This window comes from Melospiza melodia, chromosome 1, assembly GCF_035770615.1.
Source record: "Melospiza melodia melodia isolate bMelMel2 chromosome 1, bMelMel2.pri, whole genome shotgun sequence".
Lineage (NCBI taxonomy): Eukaryota > Metazoa > Chordata > Aves > Passeriformes > Passerellidae > Melospiza > Melospiza melodia.
The window spans coordinates 57810467-57825403 of record NC_086194.1 but is presented as its reverse complement, the minus strand read 5'-3'; the positions used below and the strand labels follow the sequence as shown (position 1 = coordinate 57825403).

At 42.1% G+C, this 14937-nt stretch overlaps 1 protein-coding gene across 2 annotated transcripts in view; it reads right to left on the bottom strand.

Annotated features, from left to right (window-relative positions):
* The window catches only part of ADCY1 (adenylate cyclase 1), a 160156-nt gene extending 155021 nt beyond the window's left edge, over positions 1-5135 (bottom strand). For both annotated transcript variants that reach the window (XR_010028070.1, XM_063158793.1), the window contains exon 1: positions 4219-5135. Coding sequence is in view for 1 of the 2 variants with exons in the window: in XM_063158793.1 (XP_063014863.1) it covers positions 4219-4887 (669 nt within the window). In the remaining variant the exon portion in view is untranslated. The remainder of the gene's footprint in view (positions 1-4218) is intronic.
* Between the last annotated feature and the right edge of the window lie 9802 nt (positions 5136-14937).

The following is a 14937-nucleotide window of genomic DNA, read 5'->3' as shown; positions in this document are numbered from 1 at the left end:
ATTTAAAATAAATTATACCAATTTTCCCCCATTATTCTTTACACAATCTATCTAATCTCAGCTAAGATTTTGGTACTTGCTGAATCAATAAAAGTGCTTTCATGCATGCAAATAAATATATGCATAAAATCACTTTTAAATGCAGGCCAAAAAAAGAGAAAAACTAACAAAAAAACCACAAACCCAAACAAACCAACTGAAACCTGCATTTGTTTCATCACACTTCCGAAAAAAAATTTGTGTTAGTTTATGAGAGCACTATTCTTTCTTCTGCTCTTTGCTACTCATGCTGTAATTCTGGGTTTTCTTCTGAAAGATTTGCTCTTTCCCAAAGACTTCTGTGATGTGTTAGGGTACTTTGGTGGTGTATGATTTGGTTTTTAATTTTCTGGAAATAAAAATATATATTTTTTAAAAAAGGACCTTAAATATTTAGAGGGCCAAAAAAAGTTATTTAATGTTAAGACATGAAACGGTGCATATGCCACCACTGAGTAATTTCTATGAACAGCCTTTGCCTTCCTTACCCCATCTGGTCCTCATGTCTTTAACACCCACACACTGCATTACAATAAAAATTATATTAAGATCCTTTGGGCAGAATTCTCTATTTCTGTAAGGGCTCTGTAGCACCTCACATATATCTGGAATGTGTAGAGGGGAAAAAAAGAAGAAAGAAAAAAGGAGACAAAAGTCTAAGTTTTTCAAAATTCATTTGTAGGTTCAGCCATCTGTGGATACATTGTCACCTTATATGGCAGGAGCATTTTGTTCCTTGATTCTGAAGGAAAGGAAAGAGTCCAAGTGACATGATCAATATACTACTGATTATATACACCACTTACGTCCTTATCACAATGTCAGAAAAGACATACAATATCAGCTGTGAAGTCAGCATGTCTTTGACATGATCCCATATGGGATCAAGGTTGCCCCCAAGTACTTTGCATATTTTTTAGATTGCATTTATTTATATATATATAATCTATTGCTATATTTCTATTTATAGAAATGAGCAGGACATATTAGTAGATTGGAATCTTTCATTTAATGAACAACACACTTACTGAGGGGAAAGGTTAAGCTCAAGTTCTGCCACATTACTCCCCTGACTCTCATTACCTCCCTGTACTTGCTTTCCTGCTCTCCTTTTGCCTTTATACATACCTATGCCTCACCTCTGGCATGGCATGGCGTGGCATGGCATGATCTCCACAGACAATACTGTGCTGCCAGAAAACTTGCAAATTAAATGTGCTTTACTCAATAGAAGTCATGACAAACTTCTGCCAAAATGAGCATTGGTTTTACTATGTAGAGAATTTGTACATTAAAAAGACAGCATGTCTTAAGCATGCCATGGGGCACACTCTGATCTGTCACTATTGAAGTTGGTGAAGCTTTTGGCATTCAGAGATTTGCAAATGGAGATTCCTCAGACTTTGTGAAATAGATGATGCATATCTAAAAGCTCCCTTTGGGAAAAATCCCTTAACTTAGCTATGCCTGTTTTTTAATGGGTTGAACTTGGAACAATATTAATTATTTGGTTGTGCTGACCAATTTCCAGTTTAATGTCAATGGAAGATTACTAGATCTGCAGTCTCCTAAAGCTCAGGCTAAACAAAAATAAAATTTATTCCCAAGTTGGTTCCCTGCCCGAATCACAAAAAAATCAAAGAGGTGTTTAACAGAATATCAATCTCAGTGTTTCGTGCAGGCCTTTCTGCATTTTCAGGTACTTCAAATATCTGTTTAAAAATTTAAATTCATCAACTTACTTGGGGCTAGGGAGCAAGGGGTTGGGAGAGAGAGCAGAGCCTTTCATGCTATTGCAGCTCTGCAAAGAGCAGTCCTGCTTCCCTGACATATCAACTGCATGCTGTGTCTACAGGCACAGGGGCCATCATGATAATATCTAGTGTCTGGGAAGCAGATCCCAGTAATGAGGAGAAGTCCACTCTAGCCCTTACAAAAAAAGGCTCTGCTACTCTCAGGGCAAGCAAATAAAATTCAGATGATGCAGCCTTTACATATCTTTAAACTTCCAACCATTGCAAAGTTGTTCTTTGGAAAAGCAAAGACTTCTTTGTAAGGGAAAAGTCCCTTCCATACATGGAGATGGCCTTCAAGTCAGAAGACTCATTCCTTGCCAATATGCCACAAATCAGTGTGCATTTTTGTGTGTCACAAGTTCACAGACCAGCTCTACTGCTTGACTCTGAGCTGGTTTCTGCCTCCTGTTATCAGTAAAGAATACTGCTTTGGGGACTGCATATAAACCACTGAAATTACTCTGGCTGGGCAAAATGGTGATGAAGAAGAAACATAGATACGTTACATCAGATACGTTAGTCAACTATTTCTATGCATTTTCAAGCCAGTCTCTTGCCTGATGAATAACTGAGTTAAACTAGCGTGAAAGGATAGAGCCAGAAAATTTTTTCTTTTCAAAATGTTTTACATTCACGACCTTGGTTAGATAATTTAGTGAGCAGACGTTATTGTCATCTTCTTTATGCTACTCATCTAGAAGAGCAGATGCCACACTGAGCTGCAGCTTGGCATCAAGGAAAGTCTGTCTGTGTGTCAGGGTAGCCGGGATAGCCTGGACTCCCATAAGGACTAATTGGTGCTCCAGTAAAAAGAGCTATCTTCAGCCCTATTAAAAAAGAATGTTCTAGTGTTTTTAACATCCTTCCAGATGCTTTTTAGGAATGCTCCTCTCAGTGCTCCTGCATTTTATCAGCTCTCCCTCCCATGGAAACTCTAAATCACATATTTAAAAATAGACCATCAGATTATCTGGGTAAATCATAAAGCTCAGCTTATCTCTCTCCTCCCCTTCAAAATATACAATTTATTTTGTCCAGCAGCTCAACAGCGCGAAGCCATCAATAATCCTGTTTGTCTCAGTAACCCCACTCAGTGATTGTCCCTGTGCATCTCTATTCTGTGTGTGCATGTCACGCTGGGGTGTGTGTGTCTGTGTGTGCACTGAAGAAGGATCCAGGAATTTACAGTTCTGGGCACAAAAGTGTACAATCCTGCTGTATTTATGCCCATGTCAACTGTGTACGTCCTAGCATCACAACACTTATGGAGAATAATACCAGCATTTTGCCGAAGTAATGTACTAAGTACTTCAATTATACATTAAATTGTTGTTTAACACCAATCTGGATGACAGAAGCCGTGTGCTTCTCCTGAGGGCAGGCATAATCAATTCACGCAAGGAAGGACACAAAAATTTTCCAATTCCTCTCTCCCAGTGGTTCACACGCACCAGATAATAGAGCCTTCAGTGGCAAACCCCGAGTGCCAGCCCCCCACGTTTCCTATACGCGCATCTCCTCATCCTCTTCCCCCTGCCAGTGCGGCCCATCAGGCCACGAGAGCCGGAAAAAGCCCTGCAGGGATATAAATAGCTCCTCGGGGGAGGAGGGGAGAGTGCAGCAGCACGTTTCTAAAGATGCTTGCTGCAGAGGGAGGTTTTGCTGGATTAATTCAGAGGGGAAGGGGAATCGCTAGGAAGTTCACTGCCACAGCAGGTAATGTCTGTGGAAAGAGGGCAGCAGCTGCCCTGGGGAAGCTGAAGGGGGAATGCCCCGCTTTCTGGGAGAGCAGCGAGGCGGGGTTCCCATTCTGAGTGTCGCACCTATTTCAAATCATTTTCTCAGAGCCCTCCCCGCCCCCGCAGATGGGCTGTGTATAGGCACGAACGGCCCACGGCTGAGACAGACAGCGAGGATACGATCCATCTCGGTGGAGGTGTTATTACCACACGCAGCTTATTGTCAGTGCCAAGTTTGTACAGAGCAAGGTGATGTTGCTGGTGCGCGCTGTATTGCACTGACTGTGCATGCGATGCTCTGAACTCGCCCCATGAGCGGGCACACGATAGCGCTGCCTTCCCTGCCCTGTCCCCTGTTTTCCTTGGAGAGAGAGACAAAGCCGAGAGGTTCCGTCTCCCCAGAGCCGCCCTATCCCCCCCTGCCTCCAGGAAACTTTCGGGAACTACAGACACAAACGCCTGAGGCACAGGTGCGCGCTCGCCCCTTCCCGGCCGGGGACAGCCGGGGCGCTCCTCGGCCGCAGGATGCGCGGGGGGCCCGGCGCCGCTCCGCGCCCCTCCGCTCTCCCTCCCCCCGGCGGGCCGGCACCGCGCGGCTCTGCGGTGCTGCAGCGCCCGACCCGGCCCGGCCCAGCCTCTCTCACCGTCCTCCAGAGCCGCTGCCGCTTGGCACTGACGGAGGTGGCGGTGACGATGAGGTGGGAGACGGACACCACCAGCCCGAAGACGATGGCCAGCAGCGTCCGGACGGGAAGCAGTGAGTAGGAGACGAAGGTTACCAGCATGAGCTGCCACATGCCCTGCTCGGGGGCGCTGGGCGGCTCCATGCCGTAGGCGCCGAGAGAGAAGGGGCAGCAGAGGAAGGAGAAGGTGAAGCTGAAGAGCAAGGTGAGCTTGACGATCTGCTGCAGCTGGGTGACCTGCAGGTACTTGACATTAGTGACGATGAAAAGGGAGAGGAAGATGATGCAGTGCACCGGGTGCGAACCTTTGGAGATGGTCAGGCTGGGGCCGGAGAGCAGCTCCACCAGGGCTAGGCTGGCGGTGAGCACGATGAGGACGGCCAGCGCCTTGAGGGTGGACGTCTGCTCCAGCTTCAGGTTGTAGCTCTGGAAGAGAGCCTCCAGCTCCTTGCAGTCAAACTCGTCCTCGCAGGCGATGGCATCCAGCAGCAGCAAGGGAGGGGGGTCCCCTAACCCGGCTCCCGCTCCCGACGCCGCGGCAGCCGGCGGGGAGCAGCAGCAGTGGCAGCACTTCTTCCTCTTGGTCTTGACTTTCTGAAACGGTATTTCCTCCATGTCAGTGCCATTCATAAACCCGGGCAAGAAATGCTCCTCCAGGTGTCTCCCGTTGCCGCTTTGCCGCCTCGCTGTTCATAAAAGAGAGGGGGGCTGCGCGCAGGAGCCGCGGGCGCGGGTCCCGGGCACTCCCGCAGCCGCCGTCCGCAACCCGCGCCTGCAGCCGCCCCCTCCGCTGCCACCCAGGAGCCGGGGGTGGCTGGGACGGCGGGAGGAGAGTCTCACTCGCGTTAATGTGCCAACCTTCCTGCCTGCAGTCTTGCTTTCCCCTCCACCCTCCTCCTCCTCCTACTCCTCCTCCTCCCCTGGTGCTCCAGGGATGCTAATCTCCTAATGACACCAAAACACCACCCAAAGGTTTGGAATCAAACAGAGGGAGGGTGGGGGCAAAGGGTGGGTGGAAGCTCAGAAAAGGGGAGACGGAGATAATCAACAGGCGGCTTTCCCTTCAGATAACGCTATTTTGGGGAGCGGGAGCTACAGAGGAAAGCAAACGGGCTCCCGTAAGGTGGGCAATATTAAAAAATAAAACAGCTAGTAGGAGGAAAAAAAATTAATCCGAGCCAGGGATGTGGAGGAAAAGTGCCGCAGAGGGGGCCGGAAAGAAAGCAGCAGGCAGGGAATGGGAAGGCGATTCCCCTTCCCAGGTCCGAGAGCATCTCACCGGAGCTGGGGATTGAGAGGCGCCTGCGCGCCGACCGCTTGGGAAGCTGGACACGTCCCCGCCGGGGCTCCGCGACTCGGGAGCGGCCGAGCGGTCCCTGCACCGCGCCCGGCCTTCCCCCGGGGCTCGCCCGGCCCTGCGGGTGCGTCCGGCACCGGCTGATGGCTGGCAGCCCGGCGCTGCCCGCCTGCCCTGGCAGCTGCTCATATATGTGTAGATACATAGGTATATACATATAGAGAGATGTACACACACACACACATACATACATACATACTACATACATATATATGTGTGTGTGTGTCTGTGTGTGTATAAAAATATACAAAATCTACATATAAAGACGTAGAAGTACATGTCAATATAAATACATTTGAAAATACATAAATATATAAATATATATATGTTTATGTAGATGTTTCCTTTCAGAAATAAAGTCGTATCCGATTGAATGAATCTCATTCTCATGTTTCTTGTTTCTGCCTAGCTCTGGAGCAGTGGGAGAAAGTGGTGTAGTGAATGAGAAAATTTTCAAGATAACACACTTCTATGAGCACTTCTGCCTGTCTGGTAGTACAAATCAATCAGTGGCTGTGGAGGATTACTCTTATGACAGTTAAATATCACCCCACTCAAAATTGTACTTCATGCCTCGTCAGGAATTTGAATCTGTTGTTTTGAAAAAAACCCCTCTATTTCTGCCTATAATGCTGCTATCAGATACTATTACCAAGTTGTCACAAAAGAATACACTGAAATATGCTTTTTTGTAATCATTGCATCTAATTTTGGGATTATAGACTGATTTCAAACTCGCCAAAGAGTAGAGAAAGGACACCAGTTTTCTTTTGGTTTGGGTCAAGCATTTGTAAGATTCAAGTCTAGGAAAATGTCAAAATAAAAAATTAAGATTGTGAACAGTTGGCTTTTCAAAGGCAGGGCAGGGATGCTTTCCAGAATCAAAGCAAAAATCCTACCATCATCCATAGGCTGAAGAACTAATCACTGATTTTTATATCAGTGATGTCAGATTCTGGTCCGAGATTTGGGCTGAAGAGTGTTAAGACCAACAGTAGGCAGGGATTCTTTAAGATTTGTTATGGCTGTGAATTATGTTGGCAATTCACTTCTGGATAGTAAAGTAGCATTAAAAATTCTCGAATACATAATCTGAGGCAATATTTTTTATATTAATATGTTAGTATTTGATATTAGTCCATGCCCTATAGACTCGGTATGCAGTCCTTCTTTTGAATCTGGACAGGTCTCATCAGGAAAAGAGAATAAATCAACATTGCTGGAGTTTGTGTATTGCAGATTCAAAATATTCCACACTTGGGAAAATGACTGTTATGTACTCTGTGTTCATGGGAAACAACTCATGGTGATTTCCCAGACTGTGACTTAGACCCTCAAACACTGCAGAACTGTAAATACAGCTGATATTTAGACTTCTGTAACATCCTTCCAGAAGAAATTAAAGGGGTTGGATTTGCTGGCCTAAGTACTGGAAACAGGAAGAGATGTTTAGCTGAAATGAAATTAAACCTATGTTTAAACCTAAATTAAAATATGTAGACAAACAAAAAGAGGCTTCCTTCATTTTGTGGGATCTCTAGTGTGTTTGAAAAGCTTAATAAATTAATCTCCTTCATAACTTTGGTGCATAAATTCACTTTGGTCACACATATATTAGATAAACACACACTATTGTGTTTTTACCTGTCCTCAGCTTTTTTTCTGAGCTCATATATTCTGAGGGATAAACTAATATTTCACATCTCACAAAGTATAAGAGGTGGCACTAAGTTGGCCAGCCCTAGGGGCTATTCACTGAAAGAGTTGTCACGCTAGCATTTATAATTTCTTTCTTCTGGCTCTCAGCTTGCTGCTGAGGAAATGGAAGGTGACTAATTCCCTACAGGGCGCCCTGTGGTTTAGATTATTTACATGCTTCTCACAGTCTCAGGTTGGCTTAGTTGGGGCCTACATAAAGCAGAGAAAGATGCTGCATATGAAACACATACATCTTCATTCTTGCTAGGTCAAGGGGAAGCAGTGAACTGTTGAAGTGTCATCTTCCTTAGACACTCTAGGAGTATGGAAATGCCATGCAGTGATTAATGAAACTCTGCCATCCTTTATAGACTGTTTCACATCACAGGGCAAATACTTCACCATACCCTCCATAATGAGGAGCCTAAATTTTAGCACCTGACGTCACAAATACAAAGAGGAAACCTCAGAGCCTTTTTCTGAGACAGACATATTATTAAAGCAAATGGCCAGCTATAAAACTGCTGGAATGCACTTGACACAGGACCATATTTTCTGACTTATCTGTTGTAGATGACAGTTTCTAAAATAATCTAAATCTTCCTGGAGTTTTTGAGCTATTAACAATACTTTGTGGACTGTAGTACACTTCTGGCTCATTTTTAGGAATGATATGAGGTTGGTTTTGACAGCTATTGCCCCCCAAAATTCTGGAACCAACTCAGTTCTTTGTTTTGTATGCTTTTGCATTTGTAATCAGAAACTACTCTGGGAATGAATGTAAAATATTGACAGGAAAGAGTATTGACAGGAAAGGGTGATTATAATCCAGCTTTTTCATCTTTAGAACTGTAAAACCTATCTGCTTTTAAATTTTTTTCTAAGAGGCAAGCTGTCTTGGTTGTTTGAGTCACTGGAAGTGAAAAATATTTTTTATGGAGAGTCAGGCAGTATATGGATCTAGGTTACACTAAATACAAGTCTCACTGCATTTTACTAGACTATAGTATTGAATTAAAGAGCTACTCAGAGTTTCAGTTCCCACTCACTTCCTTCTCTCCCAGTCTATTTTTATTTACTATGTGCTTGTAGATTCCCCACTCAGTAATTATTTTTCACTATAATCTTGTTTTACTTTACTGAACTCAGTACTTGCTTTTTTATCTCATCTTCTATAACAGTTTCAAGCATTCACTGCTTGGTGCATTAGGTGGAGATCATCTTTAAAAGCAATACCTTTCATAAAGCTGGGGCTCTTCAGATTCAGGACAATTTTAGAAGTAGGCATAATGGAAGTTTTGCATTGATAGACTTTTTTTTCCTTCTGGTAATTTTTGTCCGAGTAAGGATTGCAAGGATTTTCATCTTTTATCCATATTTAATATTGCTTACCTGTAACAGAATGGAATGCTCTATGATCGGAGACAGGGATAGAAATCTCTTTTTCCTCTCATTGTCTCTGACAGTAAGACTAAAGACTCTGCATAAAGCTATTGAGAAATTTCTGCACATTCATTCTATCAGGCACAGCTTGTTAATGCCACCACAGAAATCTATCTAGTGAGAAAAAAGCAGTGATACGGGCAGGAAAAAGACCAGCACAAAATAGTAGGAATGGCCAAGTTTAAATATAAAAATTGAACAGTGTTTTACTCCTCTCATGAATCTCTGAAATAGATTCCCAACTTCTTCTAGATTTTGGGGAAAGATTTGAAAAAGTGAAAGCATGTTTTTCCAAATCATGCACAAATTTCATTTGAAACTAATCTGGGGGCTCCATTCACAGTCTTATTTCAAGAAATGTAGAATAGATTTCTGTGAGGCTGCTGAAAAATTGTCTGAACAGGTCTCATAAGCATTATAATGACTTTTCCTTAATATTCTTTGTGATTTTAAAGTTTGACTTATGGTACATGCATTTTGATGGAGAAGAAATGAAAGTGACCATTCTGATACATTAACACTTACACAGTTAAACAACTATCTGCATGTTTGAATTCACCTAACCAGAGCATTTCTTCTACAGAGCTGAAATAAACTTTGCCCACCTACAATGAGTGAAAACCTCACAACACCTACAAGTTCAGTCATTAGGAGACATTGGTTCTAGCCTCAGCAATGTTGTCCAAAATTACTTTTTGATTTTATCTTTTTCTTTGTGATTCTTCATACAAGAACGAGTTTTAAGAGAACAAAGATGAGACTTTCAAGGGTAAATTTAGGCTGCAATACTAAACCCAGTGACAAGCCTGTATCTTAGCTTCTGCTCAGGTCTAACAGTAGCAGTTTTGTTCCGTTTACGTTGGACTGCACAGCGTTTTTTCCCCTCAGATTATTTTAATGACTATTCTGTCTGTATAAAAGTCTATCTAATTGTGTAATCTATTTGAAAGAAAAAATGTCAGATGAGAAAAAAGTTATATTAAGGCCTTGACCTCAAGTCACTTGTCAGACAAGACTGATGCTGAAGCAATTAGGACATTTGACAGAAAAATAATATGGCTAAAGTGGCTAATTTGCCAGCAGAGAAAGGGGATGGGTTTTCTCCAGACCTCTGCTGAGCAGGGATTAAGAGCATTTTAATCCTTTACCCCTCTCTTCTATTTTAAGCCATACAGGAGAGCATGAGACTTCTGTGACCTACTGAACTTCTGTATTAATACTAATGAACATCTTCAGTGAGCAAGCAATGTGCTTTCCAGACACAATGGACACCTAGCAGGTCAGCCAGACCCTTCCAGCTGCTGACCAGTCATTAATTTTCTTCATCCATACTGTATCAACTCTGATTTATTTATTCTTCACCTAAAGTTAGTGCCATCTAATATCTCTTATAAAGGCAAATATTCAGGAAAGAAGGTCAATACATTTTTATGAGGAATTAATTCACTGTTTCTGTTATGGTCTCTAGTAAGCCAACCACAGTTCTCAGGATCTCTCCCAAATACCACAACCCATCTGGCCATGCTTCTGTCTCATCTCTTCCTACTTTATCCTCCCTGCTATCTCAGAGAAATGTCAGGATTTTTCCTTCATGAGCCTGTGGCTGGTAGGAGGGTGGAAATGACACAGGAAAGGTTTCAAATCTTCTTTAAAACAATTTGTTGTGTACTTTGCCAAGGGGTATACAACAGTGACACATACTAATTAAAAAACATCAGCAAAAGAAATCACAAATCAACTGCAAAACCTACACAGCACTTGTAGCACCTGCTTTTGTTACTTCATTTTAGACGTGTACGTTCGAGAATACTCTTTTTCAGCAGAGAATGCCATAGTGCATGTTGCCATAGTGCAGCCATGAATGCTTTGGTACCCCCTCATTGTGCCATGGGACTCCACGCTGAGAACACCATCTCCGTTGCTGACACCCATGTTGCCAGCTCAGGTTTCATACTACATTTACATGTTTGTGCATTAACCAGATCTGGAGACAGCTTGTTCAGGGCTGCCACGAGATCTTTGTACTTCATGTTAGCCTTCAGCATAATATCATGTTAGCCTTCAACAACAAACAACCTTGTCTCTGGTTTCCTTTCAGTAAGGTGGATCTTTCAATACATTGGTTATCTTCAGAATCACAAGCCCATCCCAGGCTAAGAAATCACCCAAGAAGATGTGTGGATTTCCTCTACTAAGGCTGTTATTTTATCTTTCCCAGTCAGCTTGGTTAACAGACTTTTTCTGAGCCAGTTTCACAGTCAATATATAAAAACACCCAAACAACAAAATCCAGCCCCCAAAATTAGCTGCATCGGTTCTCGGGCAAAATACAAATGTTGCTGAGTTCCCGCAGACTTCCTTTTGCAAATTGTTTCAGAAAAGCCAAGAAAAAGTAAAACAAAACTGAACCCTTCTTCCCCAATATCTTAGTACTTTTCCCTGCAGTCAAACAATGAAAATTTCCCAAACCAGTTAGCAGATTTGGTGGAAATTTCTGTTATGCAGTTGATCTGATTGACCAAAGCATTCTTAAAAGTCCTTTAGCTGTCAAAGAAACTCAGTAAAATTCAGACCAAGGTCAAACAGTCCATTCTCATGGATGGACTTTTCTGAGAGTTCTGCAAATGTCTAGCATCACGGTGCTAGCAGTGGGAATGAATCTGACTCTGTTCCATGAAATCAGATAAAGTTTTGATATTCACTGCAGCTATATTAGCCCTGTATTATGACCGTGTTTATTTCCCAAGGAAGGTTTCTGTTCCTCTCTATATTAATATTGCTGTTGTCTAAGGTAGGAGTATGGCTCTGTTCAGAGCTTATATCATTCTTGTTTGCCCAATGAAATGCAATTTAGATGTATTTCAGAATGTGTATAAGGACAGATATTTTGGTTAGTTTATTCCTTGAATTTCTTGAAAGAGAAAGACAAGATGTACGCAAAAATAAAGACAGAAATTATAGCTGTTTATAATGCACAGTTCACTAGTAGCCATATTTCTGATATATTAAATTTTTTTTTAATATAATAAATAGTAATTAATTTAATTAATAAACAGTAATTAATATTCAACAGAGATGTTTTCCTCCTATTTTACTTATCTCTATGTTAGTTAGCATGCATATTCTTGAATCACTTATACTATGGCATGGTATTTGTCCTGGTTTGAGAGGAAGTGAGTTTTTTGCGATAGTGCTGTCAAACCAATAGGTGCTCAGATTTGAATATTGGCACCTGGTGTGGCCACTGAGGACATGGAAGCGCCTCTGAGAACACAGGGGGTTAAAAGCAGAGAACTCCCAGGAAAACTTTCTCTTGGGTTCCAGTCAGTGAAAGGTTCAGAGCTCCCCTGCCCGGCTGCGGGCTGGGCAGGAGAGGGGAAGCCGTGCGGCCCGGTGAGGTAGGCCGGGCCTTGGACAGAGAAGGGAGGTGAAGAGGCCCTTGAAAGATGGAAGGGTGGAGGAACATTGGAAAGGCATCAGTAATCCCCTCCCCTCCACAGGAGAACGAGAGGGAGCTGGTGCCTGGGCTTGTGCCGCCTTGAAATTTGGTAGCACTGGCTGAGAAGGAGAAGGGGAGGGTGAGGTGAGAAGGTCCCAGCAGGGAGCCATGGGAGTTCTGGACATGCAGAGCCTGAGATTTTTAACCCTTTCCTTGCATGATGGAAACCTTACAAATGTTGATCCTCCTGGAGCTGAATGAGAAGAGAGATAGAGATGAGAAAAGAGGAAATGGGCCACGAGAGAAGTTGAGAAAAATCTTGGGTGGGAGGAGATGATGGAGTGGCCTCTGGCTGGACTTTTCTTGTATAGCCATGGACAGAACCATTTTTCCTGTGACACAGAGACTGCATTTAGGGGGAGGCAATGGCTTGGAGCCAAGAGAATACAGTGATGTTATGTGAAGGAGTGGGTGAACAGAGACAATGGGTGAGGAGGGTGGTGGTGCCCTCTGTCTTCAGGGAAGAAGAAGATCTCTGTTCATACCCCTTGGCCCCAGGGGCCGTGCGCAGTGGTGAGAGCACTGGACATGGAAGGAAGATGTCACGATGGCAAATGATCTCCGGGCAGTGCCATGTGTGAAATGGAAACACAAGAGGTCTCAATTGTGTTTCCAGGGGAAACCTATGGTACAAGAAGGACTCCTCACTCCTTGATGAACTGAGAATTGATTTTCTAAAGGGTGGTGATGGACTGAGAATTGGTGATCTGAGGGACAGATGTTTTGGAAATTTGGTGGGGGAGGAGGAATGTTTTTAGAAGGTTTTCATTCTCTCTGTGTGTTTCTTTTTACATATAGTTGTAGGTTAATAAAGTTTTCTCTTCTTTACTCCTAAGTTGGAGCCTGCTTTATTCTATTCCTGGTCACATCTTACAGCAGACACCAGGGAGAATGTATTTTCATGGGGGCACTGGCATTGCGCCAGCATCAAACCGTGACAGTATTATAATCTATGAATTGAAATTTTAGTAAAAAAATTTTTTTTTCTTTTTCTTTTAATGAAGCCTATCAGTTGCTCAAGATTTTTTTTAATCCCATGTTTATTTTCATTATGTCTAGTTTTCACTATTGGTAATATTCAGCATGTGCTCTGCTATGATTTTTCATGACAGTTCACTCATTTAGAAGTTCTGTAATAGCTGCCCCAGGTGCCAGACAGGAGGCTCCCTTATGGACTTCTGATTTGGCAGAACTTCACACCAGTTTCATTTGGCAGTTTTTCTTGAGTAAGTGTTCTGAAAGCCTGCATATTTTCATCATTTGCAGAGTCTCCTGCTAAAGATTGAAAAGTACATTGACAATATGAATTTTATAATAACAGTAGAAATAAATATGTTTGTAATGACTTCCTATTGGAGAAAAGAATTTCTCCTTTATAATAATTTAACGTTTTCTGATGATAACTATAAAGCTAACAATAGTTTCAAGACATAGCGTACTACAGACAACCAGAGTGTTCTCTGCCAGTTAGTACTTGTACTTCATCGCTTAATGAATACAGATATAGCCCTTTGCTGTTTTTTAAAAACCCAAGGAAACCATCCCCAAATCCAGTGGAATTAAAAAAAAAAAAACCTTAATGATGCTTTTCAAATAGAAAGATAAGCTTGTTACAGAAGGCTAAGTCTCAAAAGATACTTATTAGAGATTCACCTCCTCTAACACTCTCTTGCAAAGAACAGAGTACCCCAAAACAGCATGTATCAGACATTAAACTGCTGCTCCAGATTATTTCCACCAAGGGCCAAGATTCTCTCTATTTTATTTCTAATCTATGTAATGGGATTCTTCACGTAAATCCTGCAACTAGCAGCAACTAATTAGGTCAAATTAACAGGACATATGTTACTGGATCTATTTTGAGTTTAACTCCTCAAGATGGAGCTACCCTCCTCTTTAAGGTAACAACTACTGGGTGTTAAAAGTGAAAAGACAATGTTGTTGTGGTGTGTTTACTATTCCTTTAGTCAGAGCCTTGCTCAACATTAAGACAGATTTCCGGTGGACTTCAAAGCTATATTTATTTTCTTATCACCTGTGCGCCCCCTTCATCCTAAACAATTTGCATAAGCCTGCATAATGCTTCTTAGCTTATGCCTCACTGCTTCTATATATAGATGAACTGGAAATTCAGCTTAGTAAAGCAACTTAATTATTTTCTTGTTCCCTTCTTTCTTCCTGCCTACACACTGTGCATGTGTTTTTGTGCATGAAGATGTGAAAGAGATATCATGTACTCAAAAGGAATTTTAAGTGTTAAGTGTTATTGTTCTTATTAATTATTGGGGGAAACAAAATTTTCTAAACTGATGCAAAAGTAGGAGCCATAAGAACAATCCCAAATATCACAGGATTCCAGCATATGTGTGTACACCTCTGAGTGTGAGTGGGTGTGTTTGCAAATGAGAAGCAGGACTTTTTCCTTTAAAAAAAAAAATTAAGACAAAAATATTTTACATTTTCTTTGTGACACACATTGAGAGTTATAAAGCCAAGTCAGGTGCTGATTTTATTAACAGTACATCTCATATATTTCATACAGGCTTCTTTTCATTTTCTGTGTAATTTGCTTAACAATCTGTTCTTTTAATTTTCTGTGTTATTTGCTTAACAATCTGTTTGCTTTCAAGTTTATATTTGCAAATTAGGTTATTTCTTTAAAAACCTAGAGGTGAAATTAAAA